This window comes from Triticum aestivum, chromosome 7B (assembly GCF_018294505.1).
Source record: "Triticum aestivum cultivar Chinese Spring chromosome 7B, IWGSC CS RefSeq v2.1, whole genome shotgun sequence".
Classification (NCBI taxonomy): Eukaryota; Viridiplantae; Streptophyta; class Magnoliopsida; order Poales; family Poaceae; genus Triticum; species Triticum aestivum.
In genome coordinates this window covers 371,025,460-371,042,823 of record NC_057813.1, presented here as the reverse complement: position 1 = coordinate 371,042,823, position 17,364 = coordinate 371,025,460, and the positions used below count along the sequence as shown (strand labels likewise).

The following is a 17,364-nucleotide window of genomic DNA, read 5'->3' as shown; positions in this document are numbered from 1 at the left end:
TTGTACTGACGTATTTTTCAGAATACACATGTTTAGGAGTTTTGGAGTCCAACACCGGAACTTATAGAAGTGAAACTTTTAAGTTTTAATCTAAAATGTGTTTAGACGTGTCATCATCACCGAATTTGCATGTGTTATATAGTTGAATATGTGAATTTATTTCCCAAAAAATCTTTTGTGTTTTCTTTTTCTTATAACTTCCTTTAATTTCATAGACGAACTAACCACGTTTAAGTTTTTGAGCTTATATGCTAGTAATACATGAACTTTCCATACACGATCGGAAGTATATACAGTTGCTTTTAGGAAATAACTTGAGTAGCAGCTATATCAAAAATGGAATGGCAACACATGCAATAAACACAGTTGTCAACATTTGTCCATAGTACAAAATCCAATACTAGCAGTAATTGAAACAGAAATTACACCCTTTGATCTAGAACTTGCTCTACGACAGCCTTCCAACTTTTACGTATGATCTTGAGTAGCAGATTAAGTGAACTTTTCCCATACATATTCCTTATGAGTGGTCCTTCTCCAGCAGATACCAAATCATCAAAAGATTGCAAATTCGGACTTGTAGTCTTAGTAAAAAGGTACACCATATACTAGATTGTGGATTGCATTGACAAAAAATCATTATTTGCCACGGAGGGAGTGAGCTACCATATATAATATAAAGCTGAACTCTCTCCAACACACATCAAAATATATTTTTATGGTTGTTCTATATGAATTAATGACGAAATACACATTGAACTGATAATAATGTATTAATTTTTCATATAAGAAACATGTTCTTCTCCACATGGACTGATATTCTAACACACAGAGAATTGTTTCCATGTTTTTCTAAGAACCAAATAAATAGTGATTTCCCAGGGTCTCATTGCAACCTTCCTTCCCATTCAATTGAGGATTCATGTGACACTTGCTTCCCATTTCATCAGAACTAGTACGAGTCAACAATAAGTTTAGAATTGTAGACAGCATCCTTGTCAGTATGACTCGTCAATACTGTATGGATGTTACTTTTAACATTAAAAATAGTACTGATCAGTACTAGTATTGTGTAAGTCGTACTGATCAGTACTACTACTTGTCGTACTACTGAGCACTAGTAATGATCTAGCTAACACAAAAAAGGCAACTACGCAAGGTCCAGATTCAGAGTCGAGACCTCTGGCATTCAGAGCTTCACATCAAGGACCGCCTTCTACTTGGTGTTCCGCCATGACCCAACAACATTTGTGACATCTTCTGCTCGGCCCTACAGCACACCATCTTTCCAATTAAGTTCAGTTAAGGCCCTGAACTAGAAGATTGGCCAAACACCCATAGATAGAGGAGGATTTATTTATGCAAAGTTCAGTTGAGCTAGAGTTTGGGCCACATGCTGTCGGCTTTGCTCTTCTGGCTCCCAATTCTTCACCATCGACAGTTTCCTCTCCATAGCTGTCTTTGCCAACACTCCGTCTACAAGTCCAGGGGCAACATAATGAACTCGTTTCCAGCAGAAATCTTCAACATATAAGCAAGTACTGCCAACAAATCTTTTTAGGAAACGCATGTAATTAATTCACGAACAAACAAATGTGTGTACACTCATACAACACAGTAACTTTCCTGTGATCTTCCTCACATTATCACAAACATAGCATAAGGAGAATAACTCAATGGAGCGCATTATTAGATTAAGAAACTGCATGCTCCTCACATACTGTATGTACTAATATCTGTATCTGAAGGGTGCAAGTGTAACACGCAGTTCTCTACCTGGGGATGGTGGGAGTACAGTATACACGGCAATCAGAATAATGATGGAGGACATAAGCTAATATTATAGGTGATTATGATGTAGAATTACAAAAAAAAATATACTTTAGCCCACAAATGCAAAGTACTCTGTACTCTGAAATTTTCTGGAGATTTTTGTTGAACTGAAGCATGCTCCGGAGCAGGACGATATTGAGCAGATTGGGAGGATGCTGAGCAACATACATTGGAGATGCAGGACCACACTACATCAATTAGAGATGTCACTAAACTCTGGGACATTTGTACTACAAGAATTGAATCTACAACAATCTTGAACTTTCAGGTTCAATACGCAAGATAGCTACAAATTGCTAAAATCAATCACCAGCAGAAAAAACACCAAAAGGTTCTCCAAATGGTTGCTTGAGGAAGAGCCAAAGCTATTTTGGGGTGCGAACGACAGCAATATGTGGGCTGGGTTGTCGCGCACCGGGAAGGATGAGGAAAACAGCAACCCAACCACTATAGTGGAAATAGGAGCTGACTACCGTGGACTGCTATTCTCCGAATGGTTTCTTTTTTAATTACCATGTGCATAAAGTTATGCATCAGTATGAACTAGTAAATGTTTACTTGCTAGTAATGGAAATGAAAGAATTACTGCATCACATCAATCATATCCTTTATATAGGAAAGGGAATGGTAATCCGTTTAATTAAATGGTTCACAGGATTACAACTAAGAAAAGTAGCAACACAATATTTCTGCAAATGCCACTTCGTAGTGGTTCAACTTGCAGTTACTAATGAGGACAGTTAGTGACTTTGTGTGGCCAAAAAAGGCACGCATGACACATGCATTAGGGGAGAAATTACCTCTACCTCCTACCTGGATAGAGGATATGTACTTCCAATACACGAATAGCAGAACTGAAGAGTGGTTCTTGTCACCGGTCTGCAGTCACTCCAGCCTCCCTCGTGCTGCATTCAGTGAGAAAATAAATTAGTGACAGAAAGGAGATTTAGAGAGGAAGAGAAAATATTTTGCTACAACAAAATTCACACACAATGAATTGAAACATTCAGTAGCCTGCAAGAATTTTTTTTACACCAAATCTTTCAACTATCATAAACATAAATATAAACCTTATCTTCACTTCTCCTAGGCACTATCTGGACATGGTGAATACTAGCTAATGTAAGGATAGGCACAGAATGTTTAATATTGCACTTTCTGTTTAAGAGCAATTTTGAAAATGGCAAAAACAACATCAATTTTTCTTTCTGAACTCGCAAAATGAAACAGTGGACTTATATGATCAGATTTTTTGAACGACCTCGGTATGGGAACATGGACTTATAGTAGTCAACCTTTTTGGGGTTTTAATTTTAAATTTGGTTTCATGTCCGAACTGATGATGTCGTTAGCTCTGTACTTGAATAGTGTATGTAGTAGAGCTGATTGAATTTAAACAAAACAAAATGATTTGAAATAAAGTACTTGTGGCGATTTGTTCTTTGAACTTATCTGCTTGCAACACATGAACTATCGTGTAGAGAATTTGTTTTTTCAAATAGTTGAACTACCATGTAGAAAAGAAATTTTGTTGATACGTATTCACCAACCAAAATAGACAGGAAGTTCCAACCTTTTATTTGCAGTCGACAGCTAATCCAGATGCCAGGAGACAACACGTCGTCTGTGACACTTAAACAACACCTAGCAGACAACTCACAAGCACCTGCAGACCGTATCATGAGGCGGGGAAACCGGTGCTGACCTAGAAGGGGACATCGGCACTGCTGGAAGAGAGGCGGAAACGGCGTCCAATTCGTTGTTGCATTGTCCAGGGGCACGATCTGAGAAGGTCTCCTTCCCTATGGCCACTGATGTTTTAACTTGTACAAAACAAAATAAATTAGTCGTCGACATTGATGACTAATTGCATCGTGTCAAGGATCCAGTACGTGCTCCACGGTCAATTGCTAGGCTTAGGTGGCTGCTAATTAACAACAACCAAATCCAATCTTCCATTGTATCCTAATACATGCTGGATGGCTTGTACACAGTACACATGGGCATCCTCTGTCATCGTCTGAAGATCTTATAAGTACCGAGGAACTGAAATTCTGTAACTTCTTTATTAAAATGCGGAAGCGCATTAACATCAGAGGTGTCTTCATCGAAGTCCATGCTGAAGATCTGCAGCAGACAGTCACAAGATTTTGACTCCGCCTCCATCAGCAGTTGCTCCCACGTCCCCGGATTACTATCCTTGAACTTTTGGTACACCATTATTAGAACTTTCTGGTTTTCCACATTTGCACTGAGAATTTCCATACTTCTTCACAAAATCAAACTTCTGAACTTATGCGATGACACTAATTGAACTTGCAAAGGAACACTCAGTACATGACGATGGATGTATCAATGGCAAAGGAAGGAGCTGTTGGCGCTGAAAATGGTGCAAAGGCCGTCAACGAAGTCCAAGTTGGTTTTCTGTGGCAAAAAAATTCAGAGCTTAGGGAAGGTAGACAGAGATCAATGTAAAATTGGTTTGCTTTGGAAAAAAAAGTTCAGACCTTGCAGAAAAAATGATACGACATGGACGGCGTCCAGCAAACGGGACGAGGGAGGTCGGCCGGCCGTGGATCGAGGTGCTGCGCTCGTGGAAGAACGATGGCCGGCCCCCGAGCGTGAGGGAGAACGGAGGGGGAAGGCGGGGTGGAGGTTGGCGTCCGGGAGGAGGTTGCGGCGGCCATGAGCGGGAGGAGCTTGCAGCAACCGTCTGCACGGGGAGGGATACAACGGCCATCGGTGCGGGGGAGAGATGGAGCGGCCGTTGGTGCATGGAAGGGATGCGGCGGCTGTTGGTGCGGGGGAGGGATTTGGCGGCCATTAGTGCAGGGAGGGAGGCGGTGGCCGGCGATGCAGGGGAGGTAGGCGGCGCGGAGGGCGGCGCCCTGGAGGGAGGCGGTGGCGCGGGGAAGAAGGTGGGGGCGGGCGCGGCACCGGGAAGAAGGTGGGAGGTGGGCGCGGCGCCGGGAAGAAGGTGGGGGCGGGCGCGGCGCCGGGAAGAAGGTGGGGTGGGCGCAGCGCCAAGAAGAAGGTGGGGGCGAGCACGGCGCCGGGAAGAAGGTGGGGGCGGGGCGGCGCAGGGAAGAAGGTGGGGGCGGGGCGGGGCCGGGAAGAAGATGGGGGGCGGGCACGGCGCCGGGATCCAGCCGGGGAGAAGGTGAGAGCGGGGTGTCGCCGGGATCCGGACTGGGGGGCTGGCCATCGCCGGGATCCAGCCGGAGACAAGGGATGCCGGAGTGGGTTGGCTGGAGTTATTTTTCCTTCGGGCACCACCGGTTCGGATAGTATAGATCGGCCCCTTATAGGGCTCAAGGGTAACAGAATATTATTCTGTTACTAATAATAAAATAGCTCTGTCCTATATATGTGTGGGGGACGCCCCTAGCACACCCACACAATTGCCAAGTCGTGTGAGGTGCCCCCCTCCATCGATTACACCCCGGTCATATTTTCATAGTGCTTAGGTGAAGTCTTGAGAGGATCACTTCACCGTCACCGTCACCATGTCGTCGTGCTGACGGAACTCGTCTACTACCTCGGCGTCTTGCTGGATCAAGAAGGCGAGGAAAGTCACCGAGCTGAACGTATGCAGAACTCAGAGATGTCGTACATACTGTACTTGATCGGTCGGAGCTAGAAGAAGTTCGACTACATCAACCGCGTTGTCAAACACTTCTGCTTACGGTCTACGAGGGTACATAGACACACTCTCCCCCTTGTTGCTATGCATCTCCTAGATAGACCTTGCATGAGCATAGTAATTTTTTGAAATTGCATGCTATGTTCCCCAACAGTGGTATTGAAGCCAGGTCTATGCGTAGATGATATGCACGAGTAGAACACAAAGAGTTGTGGGCGGTGATAGTCATACTGCTTACCATCAACGTCTTATTTTGATTCGGCGGTATTGTGGGATGAAGCGGCCCGGACCAACCTTACATGTCCACACACATGAGACCGGTTCCACCAACAGACTTGCAACTAGTTTTGCATAAGGTGGCTGGCGGGTGTCTGTTTCTCCTACTTTAGTTGAATCGAATTTGACTACGGCCGGTCCTTGAAGAAGGTTAAAACAACAAACTTGACAAAACTCCGTTGTGGTTTTGATGCGTAGGCTAGAACGGTTCTTGCTAGAAGCCCATAGCAGTCAGTAAAACTTGCAACAACAAAGTAGAGGATGTCTAACTTGTTTTTGCAGGGAATGTTATGATTTGATATGGTGAAGACAATGATGTGATATACGTTATTGTATGAGATGATCATGTTTTGTAATCTGTTGACAACCGGCAGGAGCCTTATGGTTGTCTCTTTATTGTATGAAATGCAAACGTCATGTAATTGCTTTACTTTATCGCTATGAGTTAGCAATAGTCGCAGAAGCAATAGTTGGCGAGACGACCATGATGCAACGATGGAGATCAAGGTGTCGAGCCGGTGACGATGGAGATCATGACGATGCTTTGGAGATGGAGATCAAAAGCACAATATGATGATGGCCATATCATGTCACATATTTTTTATTGCATGTGATGTTTATCCTTTATGCATCTTATTTTGCTTAGAACGGCGGTAGCATTATAAGATGATCCCTTCACTGAATTTCAAGGTAAAAGAGTTCTCCCTAAGTATGCACTGTTGCTATAGTTCGTCGTGTTGAGACACCACGTGATGATCGGGTGTGATATATTCTACGTTCACATACAATGGGTGTAAGCCAGATTTACACACGCGGAATACTTGGATTAAACTTGACGAGCCTAGCATGTACAGACATGGCATCGGAACATTGGAGATCGAAAGATCGAACGTGAATCATATAGTAAACATGATCAACATAGAGATGTTCACCATTGATGACTAGCTCATCTCACATGATGATCGGACATGGGTTAGTTGATTTGGATCAGGTTACACTTAGATGACTTGACGGATATCAGTTTAAGTGGGAGTTCTTAAGTAATTTGATTAATTTAACTTTGATTTATCATGAACTTAGTCTTGAAAATATTTGCAAATTATGTTGTAGATCAATAGCTCGCGTTGTAGCTCCCCTATGTTTTTTGATATGTTCCTAGAGAAAACTAAGTTTAAAGATGATAGTAGCAATAATGCGGACTAGGTCTGTGATCTGAGAATTATCCTCATTGCTGCATAGAAGAATTATGTCCTTAATGCACCGCTAGGTGACAGACCTGTTGCAGGAGCAGATGCAGACATTATGAATGTTTGGCAAGCTTGATATGATGACTACTTTATAGTTTAGTGCACCATACTTTACGGCTTAGAACCGGGACTTCAAAAATGTTTTGAACGCCACAAAGCATATGAGATGTTCCAAGACCTGAAATTGGTATTTCAGACTCATGCCCATGTCGAGAGGTATGAGACCTCTGACAAGTACTTGGCCTAAAAGATGGAGGAAAATAGCTCAGCTAGTGAGCATGTGCTCAGAATGTCTGGGTACTAAAATCGCTTGAATCAAGTGGGAGTTAATCTTCCAGATAAGTTAGTGATTACCAGAGTTCTCTAGTCACCATCACCAAGCTATTAGAACTTCATGATGAACTATAATATGCAAGGGATGACAAAAGCGATTCATGTGCTTTTCGCGATGCTAGAATCGGCGAAGGTAGAAAACAAGAAAAAGCATCAAGTGTTGATGGTTAACAAGACCACTAGTTTCAAGAAAATAGGAAAGGGAAAGAAAGGGAACTTCAAGAAGAATGACAAGCAAGTTGTCACTCCCATGAAGAAGCCCAAAGCTGGACCTAAGCCTGAAACTGAGTGCTTCTACTACAAATGGAACGGTCACTAGAAGCGGAATTGCCCCAAATACTTGGCAGATAAGAAGGATGGAAAAGTAAACAAAGGTATATTTTATATACATGTTATTGATGTGTACCTTACTAGTATTCATAGTAGCTCCTGTGTATTTGATACTGTTCAGTTGCTAAGATTAGTAACTCAAAACAGGAGTTGCAGAATAAACATAGACTAGTTAAGGGCGAGGTGATGATTTGTGTTGGAAATGATTCCATGGTTGATACGATCACCATCACACACTCCCTCTACTTTCGGGATTAGTGTTGAACCTAAATAAATGTTATTTGGTGTTTGCGTTGAGCATGAATATGACTGGATCATGTTCATTGCAATACGATAATTCATTTAATTCAGAGAATAACTGTTATTATGTTTACATGAATAAAACCTTCTATGGTCATACACCCAACGTGAATGGTTTATTGAATCTCGATCGTAGTGATACAAATATTCATAATATTGATGCCAAAAGATGCAAAGTTGATAATCATAGTGCAACATACTTGTGGCACTGCCGTTAAGGCATATTGGTGTAAAGCGCATGAAGAAATTCCATATGGATGGACTTTTGGAATTACTTGATTATGAATCATTTGATACTTCCAAACCATGCCTCATTGGCAAGATGAGTAAAACTTCGTTCTTTGGAACAATGGAGCGAGCTAATAACTTATTGGAAATAAAACATACCGATGTATGCGGTCTGATGAGTATTGAGGCATGCGTCAGGTATCATTATTTTCTGACCTTCACGGATGGTTTGACCAGATATGGGTATATCTACTTAATGAAACACAAGTCTGAAACATTTGAAAAGTTCAAAAAAATTCAGAATGAAGTGGAGAATCATCGTAACAAGAAAATAAAGTTTCCAGGATCTGATCATGGAGGCAAATATTTGACTTACGAGTTTGGCCTTCATCCAGAACATGTGGAACAGTTTCACAACTCATGCCGCCTGGAACACCACAATGTAATGGTGTGTCCGAACGTCGTAATCGTACTTTATTAGATATGGTGCGATCTATGATGTTTCTTACCGATTTACCACTATCATTTTGGGGTTATGCATTAGAGACAGCTGCATTCACGTTAAATAGGGCACCGTCTAAATCCATTGAGACGACACCTTATGAACTGTGGTTTGGCAAGAAACCAAAGCTGTTGTTTCTTAAAGTTCGGGGTTGCGACACTTTCATCAAAAGGCTTCAGCCTGATAAGCTTGAACACAAATCGGAAAAGTGCATCTTCATAGGATACCCAAAGGAAACAAATGGGTACACCTTTTACACAGATCCAAAGGCAAGATCTTTGTTGCCAAGAATGGAACATTTCTAGAGAAGGAGTTTCTCTCGAAGGAAGTGAGTGAGAGGAAAGTAGAACTTGATGAGGTAATTGTACCTTCTCTTGAACACATCAGAGAAATCCGTTCCCGTGATGCCTAAACCGACTAGAGAGGAAGCTAATGATGATGATCATGAAACTTCGGATCAAATTACTAATGGACTTCATAGGTCAACAAGAGCATGTTCCGCACCAGAGTGGTATGGTAATCATGTCCTGGAGGTCATGTTATTAGACCATGGCGAACCTGTGAACTATGAAGAAGCTGTGATAAGCCCAGATTCCGACAGATGGCTTGAGGCCATGAAATCTGAGATAGGATCTATGTATAAGAACAAAGTGTGGACTTTGGTGGACTTGCCCGATGATCGGCAATCCATAGAGAATAAATGGATCTTTAAGAAGAAGGCTGCTGCTACCTCTTGAGCTTGGGTTGGTTTTTCCCTTGAAGAGGAAAGGGTGATGCAGCAAAGTAGAGTAAGTATTTCCCTCAGTTTGAGAACCAAGGTATCAATCTAGTAGGAGACAACTCACAAGTCACCGAATACCTGCACAGACAGTCAACAACTTGCACCCAACGCGATAAAGGGGTTGTCAATCCCTTCATGGTTACTTGCAAAAGTGAGATCTGATATATATAGATAAACAGTAAAGTAATTTTTGGTTTATAGATCGGAAAGTAAAAGATTGCAAAATAGTAGATCGGAAACTAGTATGATGTAAAAGAGAATTTATATGATGGAAAAGAGACCCGGGGGCCATAGGTTTCACTAGTGGCTTCCCTCAAGATAGCAAAAGATACGGTGGGTGAACAAATTACTGCCGAGCAATTGATAGAAGGGCACATAATTATGATGATATCTAAGGCAATGATCATGAACATAGGCATCACGTTAGTGTCAAGTAGACTGAAATGATTTTGCATCTACTACTATTACTCCACACATCGACCACTACCAGCATGCATCTAGAGTATTAAGTTCATAAAGAACGGAGTAACGCATTAAGAAAGATGACATGATGTAGAGGGATAAACTCATGCAATATGATATAAACCCCATCTTTTTATCCTCGATGGCAACAATACAATACGTGCCTTGCTGCCCCTGCTGTCACTGGGAAAGGACACCGCAAGATTGGACCCAAAGCTAAGCACTTCTCCCATTGCAAGAAAGATCAATCTAGTAGGCCAAACCAAACTGATAATTCGAAGAGACTTGCAAAGATAACTTAATCACACATAAAAGAATTCAGAGGAGATTCAAATATTTCTCATAGATAAACTTGATCATTCCCACAATTCATTGGATCTCGACAAACACACCGTAAAAAGAGTTACATCGAATAGATATCCAAGAAGATCAAGGAGAACATGGTATTGAGATCCAAAAAGAGAGAAGAAGCCATCTAGATAATAACTATGGACCCGAAGGTCTGTGGTAAACTACTCACAACTCATCGGAAGGGCTATGGTGTTGATGTCGAAGCCCTCCGTGGTTGATTCCCCCTCCGGCGGAGCACCGACGAAGGCTCCAAGATGGGATCTCGAGGATACAGAAGGTTGCGGCGGTGGAATTAGGTTTTCGTGGCTTGTTCTTATGTTCTCGGGGTATGTTGGTATATATAGGAGGAAGAAATAGGTCGGTGGACGCCCGAGGGGCCCAAGAGATAGGGGGCGTGCCCAGTAGGGGGGAGGCACCCTCCACCTTCGTGGCCGCCTAGGCTGCTTCTTGACTTGCACTCCAAGTCCTCTGGGTCACGTTCGTTCCAAAAATCACGCTCCCAAAGGTTTCATCCCGTTTGGACTCCGTTTGATATTCCATAAAAGGGCCTCCCGATGCCGAATCTAAAAGATTTCTAGAAGCAAAATTCAATCCGGCATAATTTTTTTGTATAATCATCCACAAATTCAAACCATGTGTAGGGCAATTACGTATCATCAATTTCATCCTCTCCCAAGATTGTGTAACATGCTCATGATCAAGTTGCTTAAAATTCATAATATCGTTCCTAAGGGAGATGATCTTAGCGGGAGGAAAATACATAGAGATGAAAGCATCTTTACACTTATTCCACGAATCAATACTATTTTTAGGCAAAGATGAAAACCAAGTTTTAGCACGATCTCTAAGCGAAAACGGAAATAGCTTCAATTTAGCAATATCATTATCCACATCTTTCTTCTTTTGATATCACACAAATCAACAAAATTGTTTAGATGGGATACGACATCTTCACTAGGAAGGCCAGAAAATTGATCTTTAATAACAATATTTAGCAAAGCGACATTAATTTCACAAGATTCAACATTAGTGGTGGGAGCAATCGAAGTGCTAATAAAATCAATGTTGTTGGTATTGGAAAAGTCACACAATTTGGTATTATCTTGAGCCATCGTGACAAAGCAAACAATCCAACACACAAGCACACAAGAAGCAAGCGAAAAAGACGAATGGAAGAGGGTCGAAGAAAAGGCAAAGGTTTTCGAAAATCGTTTTAGAGGTGGGGGAAAGGAAAATGAGAGGCGAATGACGAATAATGTAATTGAAGAGAGAAGAGTTTATGATGGGTACTTGGTATGGCTTGACTTGACGTAGATCTCCCCGGCAATGACGCCAAAAATCCGCAAGTTGACAGGATATCAAATCTTGACTTGACTTCGCGTAAACCTACCCGGCAATGGCACCTGAAATTTGCAAGTTGATGCGAGATCAAATCTTGACTTGAGTTGGTGTAAACCTCCCCGACAACGACGCCAGAAATTCTTCCTGCTACCTCTTGAGCTTGCGTTATTTTTTCCCTTGAAGAGGAAAGGGTGATGCAGCAAAGTAGAATAAGTATTTCCCTCAGTTTGAGAACCAAGGTATCAATCCAGTAGGAGACAACGCACAAGTCACCGAATACCTACACAAACAATCAACAACTTGCACCCAACGCGATAAATGGGTTGTGAATACCTTGACGGTTACTTGCAAAATTGAGATCTGATAGAGATAGATAAACGGTAAAGTAAATATTTTTCGTATTTTTGGTTTATAGATCGGAAAGTAAAAGATTGAAAAATAGTAGATCGAAAACTAATATGATGTAAAAGAGAACTTATATGATGGAAAAGAGACCCGGGGGCTATAGGTTTTACTAGTGGCTTCTCTAAATATACAAATAATATGGTGGGTGAACAAATTACTACCGAGCAATTGATAGAAGAGCGCATAATTATGATGATTTCTAAGGCAATTATCATGAACATAGGCATCACGTCCGTGTCAAGTAGACCGAAACGATCCTCTACATCTACTACTATTACTCCATACATCGACCGCTATCCAGCATGCATCTAGAGTATTAAGTTCATAAAGAATAGAGTAACGCATTAAGGAAGATCACATGATGTAGAGGAATTAACTCAAGCAATATGATGAAAACCCCATCTTTTTATCCTCGATGGCAACAATAGAATACGTGCCTTGCTGCCCCTACTATCACTGGGAAAGGACACCGCAATATTGAACCCAAAGCTAAGCACTTCTCCCATTGCAAGAAAAACCAATCTAGTAGGCCAAACTAAACCGATAATTCAAAGAGACTTGCAAAGATATCAAATCATGCATATAAGAATTCAGAGAAGAATCAAATAATATTCATAGATAATCTGATCATAAATCCACAATTCATCGGATCTCGGCAAACACACCGCAAAAGAATATTATGTAGAATAGATCTCCAAGAACATCAAGGAGAACATGGTATTGAGAATAAAAGAGAGAGAAGAAGCCATCTAGCTACTAGCTATGGACCCGTAGGTCTGTGGTAAACTACTCATGCTTCAGCGAAGAGGTAATAGTGTTGATGTAGAAGCCCTCCATGATCGAATCCCCCTCCGGCAGGACATCGGAAATGGTCCCCAGATGGGATCTCGCGGGTACAGAAGGTTGCAGCGGTGGAAAAGTGGTTTCGTGGCTCCCCTGGATGTTTTCAGGGTATAAGAGTATATATAGGCGAAGAAACTAGGTCAGGAGACCCATGTGGGGCCCATGAGGCAGGGGGAACGCCCTACCCCCCTGGGCGCGCCCTCCACCCTTGTGGCCGCCTCGTTGCGTCTCCGACTTCATCTCCAAGTCTCGTGGTTTTCTTCTGGTCCAAGAAAGATCATCGTGAAAGTTTCATTCTGTTTGGACTCTGTTTGGTATTACTTTTCTGCGAAACTCTAAAAGAGGTAAAAAATCAGAAACTAGCACTGGGCTCTAGGTTAATAGGTTAGTCCCAAAAATAATATAAAATAGCATATTAATGCATATAAAACATCCAAAGCAGATAATATAATAGCATGGAACGATAAAAAATTATAGATACGTTGGAGACGTATCAAGCATCCCCAAGCTTAATTCCTGCTCATCCTCGAGTAGGTAAATGATAAAAACAGAATTTTTGATGTGGAATGCTACCTAACATATTTGTCCATGTAATTTTCTTTATTGTGGCATGAATATTCATATCCGCAAGATTCAAAACAAAAGTTTAATATTGACATAAAAATAATAATATTTCAGGCATACTAACAAAGCAATCATGTCTTTTCAAAATAACATGGCCAAAGAAAGCTATCCCTACAAAATCATATAGTCTGGCTATGCTCTATCTTCATCACACAAAATATTTAAATCATGCACAACCCCGATGACAAGCCAATAAATTGTTTCATACTTTTGATGTTCTCAATCTTTTTTCAATATTCACGCAATACATGAGCGTCAGCCATGGATATAGCACTAAGGTGGAATAGAATATGGTGGTCGTGGAGAAGACAAAAAAGGAGAAGATAGTCTCACATCAACTAGGCGTATCAACGGGCTATGGAGATGCCCATCAATAGATATCAATGTGAGTGAGTGTCACGCCCAATATGCGACCCTATCCAAAAGGAACGCGAAGGTCCCACCAAGGATAGACCCGCATATTGAAACGCTTTTGCAAGGTGGATATCATTACATCAACATTACATTATAGATGGGGATACATACATAAGGCATACAATGCCACACGAATACAACATCACAATACATAAGATCAACATCCAACTACGGATGAAAGACAAACAGAAACTCAAACGACATCCACCCTGCTAGCCCAGGCTGCCGACCTGGAACCTATCCCCTGATCGAAGAAGCAGAAGAAGAACTCAACGCAAGCAAGCATCGCTCTCGCGTCATGATCATCGCATAACCTGTACCTGCAACTGTTGTTGTAGTAATCTGTGAGCCACGAGGACTCAGCAATCCCATTACCATGGGTATCAAGACTAGCAAAGCTTAATGGGAAAGCAAGGGGTAAAGTGGTGAGGTTGCAGCAGCGACTAAGCATATATGGTGGCTAACATACGCAAATAAGAGCGAGAAGAGAGCAAGCGGAACGGTCGTCAACTAGTAATGACCAAGAAGTGATCCTGAACTCCTACTTACGTCAAAACATAACCCAAAGACCGTGTTCATTTCCCGGACTCTGCCGAAAAGAGACCATCACGGCTACACACGCGGTTCATGCGTTTTAATTCGGATCTGGTGTCAAGTTATCTACAACCGGACATTAACAAATTCCCATCTGCCAATAACCGTAGGCACGGCTTTCGAAAGATTACACCCTGCAGGGGTGTCCCAACTTAGCCCATGACAAGCTCTCGCGATCAACGAAGGAATAGACCTTCTCCCAGGAAGACCCGATCAGACTCGGAATCCCGGTTTACAAGACATTTCGACAATGGTAAAACAAGACCAGCAAAGCCGCCCAATGCACCGACAATCCCGATAGGAGCTGCACATATCTCGTTCTCAGGGCAACACCGGATAAGTCAAGCTACGAGTAAAACCAGCCCTCGAGTTGCCCCGAGGTGGCCCCGCAGGCTGCTCGGTTCGGACCAACACTTAGACAAGCACTGGCCCGGGGGGGCTAAAATAAAGATGACCCTTGGGTTAATTACTCCCAAGGGAAATATAGGTGGTGGTGAGGCAAATGGTAAAACCAAGGTTGGGCCTTGCTGGAGGAGTTTTATTCAAAGCGAACTGTCAAGGGGGTCCCATAAATCACCCGACCGCGTAAGGAACGCAAAATCCGGGAACATAACACCGGTATGACGGAAACTAGGGCGGCAAGAGTGGAACAAAACACCAGGCATAAGGCCGAGCCTTCCACCCTTTACCAAATATATAGATGCATTAATTAAATAAGAGATATTGTGATATCCCAACCAAAATCCTGTCCACCATGGAGAAATCTTCAACTTCACCTACAACTAACAACGCTATAAGAGGGGCTGAGCAAAGCGGTAACATAGCCAAACAACGGTTTGCATAGGAAAGGTGTCAAAGGTTAGAGGTTCATGGCAACATGGGATGGCTCGACAAACAGATGATAGGTAGCACGGCAAAGCGATAGAACGAAGCAACTAGCACAGCAATGATAGTAGTGAGATCCAGGGTAGCGGTCATCTTGCCTGAAATCCCGCAAGGAAGAAGAACGAGTCCATGAAGAAGACGAATGGATGAAATCGAACCAAGCGTAGACGAACGAATCCTCACGATCGCAACATTACCGGAACTAAGAAGCAACACCGGAAAGAAACAAACAACAAGGTAAACACACAAGCATAATCATGGCATGATGCACAATCAAGTATGATGCATGTCCGGTTTAAAGAGGCATGGCATGGCAAACTGCAACACACAATACTACAAATTAAGTGGAGCTCAATATGCAACGAGTTGCATATTGACAAAACACCACATGCAATTATTTAGTTTGATCTCGGTTATGTACCCAACAATATTAAATGTTATTAGCATGGCAAGGGGGTGAAACATAATGAAACTACCTATCTAGGCAAGTTTAAATGAGGCCGGAAACAACAAACAACAATTCCGGAAAATCCCCATATGCAAATTATGGATTTGGTACTGTTCTGACCTAAACACAACTTTATGTTTGTTAAACAGGAAAATAAAGTGGACCATGTTAAACTAGGCATTTTTCCACCCCATTTACATATAAAGTTTAATTAATTCTGAGCTACGGTTATTTAGTTATGAAATAAATCATTTTAGCATGGCATTATGCAAAATAAACACAAACAACATGTTAAACATTTTAACATGGGATGAAAATGGCATATTATTAATCTACACAATTTTCTGAGCATTTTACATGTATAAATTATTTTAATCCGATGCACAGTTTGAGAGATATTAAATGCATGAAGTGCAAGGACTTTTCTGTAAATCTTTAATTCCCTGGAATAAACCTAAATTCGCAGAATCTGAAAAAAAATATGAACGGGCCGAATCTGGTGCACTGCGGGCTGAACATGAGGGGCTGTGGGGAGCTCACCCATGGGCCGTGGCCCGGTCGGAGGAGGCTGGAGGCAGGCCAGGGAGGAGGGCTGGGCCGCGGTGCTGCTGGGCCGAAAGCGGGGCCCACGCACACACGCGGTTGATGCGAGCGGGTGAGGCGTCGTGCTCCCCGTTCCTGAGCAGGGACGAGGCAGGGTGGCGGCGGCAGATGGCGCCGGCGGCGAGCAGGCAAGGACGGGGCGGCGCGGGGCGGTTCCGGGGGAACGGGGAGATCCGGGCCTGGGGACCCCGGATCCGGCGAGACTTGAGGACAAGGAGGCCGGCGACAAGGTTCCTGGCGGCGGCGGCAGGGTTCCTGCAAGGGGAGAGAGAGATCTGAGAGAGAGAGAAGAGCGAGAGGGAGATACGGGAGAGAGAGGGAGGCGGCGACCTGGCAGGGCGGCACGGGCGCTCCGGCGACGGGGTCGCGGACGGCGGGAGGCGGCGCTCCGGGAAGGTTCTGCGAGGCGGCGGGGAGGCGCTGGAGCAGAGGGGCGAGCGGGCGGTGGGGCGCAGGGACGGGCGAGCGGCGGCGCGCGCGGGCCCTGGTGTGGCCCAGATCGGGCCCGGGGCGGGCCGCGCCTGGGTTCCGCGGACTGCGACGGTGGGGAGCGGGGCTGGAGCGACGTGGCACCTTCCGGTTGGGCGAGGGAGGCTGCACAACGGCGGCTGGCCAATGGGAGGAGGCCAAGTGGCAGGGAGGAGGTGGCCGGCGCCGGATTACGAGGAGAAGGTGGGAGGTGGCAGCGGCTGATGATTGGGCTGTGCTGAAAACAAGGTGGGAGGAAGGGGAAGGCCAAAATTGGTAGGGGAGACATCTATATATAGTAAGGGGGCTAGGGTTAGGGGGTTAGGAGGGGTTTCGGGACCCTCAGATCGCGATCCGACGGTTCCGGTCGGAGGGGAAGGTTAGGTGGGCTTAGAAGGGGTTAGTGGGCTGTGTGAGAGAGAGGCTTGGGCTGATAGGGGAGAGAGGAGAAAT

General features: G+C 43.6%; 1 protein-coding gene across 2 annotated transcripts; it reads right to left on the bottom strand.

Annotated features, from left to right (window-relative positions):
* Window positions 1-912: 912 nt before the first annotated feature.
* Window positions 913-5,101, bottom strand: LOC123157188 (classical arabinogalactan protein 9). Of its 2 annotated transcripts, none has more exons than XM_044575442.1 (3): window positions 4,341-5,101; window positions 3,407-4,257; window positions 913-2,738 (listed from the first exon to the last, which is right to left on the bottom strand). In XM_044575442.1, the coding sequence occupies exons 1-2, from the start codon at window positions 5,036-5,038 to the stop codon at window positions 4,164-4,166; spliced, it is 792 nt and encodes a 263-aa protein (XP_044431377.1). In that variant the 5' UTR covers window positions 5,039-5,101; the 3' UTR covers window positions 913-2,738; window positions 3,407-4,163. The 2 variants fall into 2 exon arrangements, with proteins under 2 accessions (XP_044431377.1, XP_044431378.1); XM_044575443.1 differs by having other exon boundaries at window positions 3,539-4,257.
* Window positions 5,102-17,364: the final 12,263 nt, after the last annotated feature.

Bases quoted from the DNA above. Each gene is read 5' to 3' on its own strand.
- LOC123157188 (XM_044575442.1), bottom strand. From the start codon at position 5,038: ATGGCCAGCCCCCCAGTCCGGATCCCGGCGACACCCCGCTCTCACCTT. The intron at 4,258-4,340 runs GTCTGAACTTTT...TTTTTGCCACAG, and splicing joins CGTATCATTTTTTCTGCAAG to AAAACCAACTTGGACTTCGT.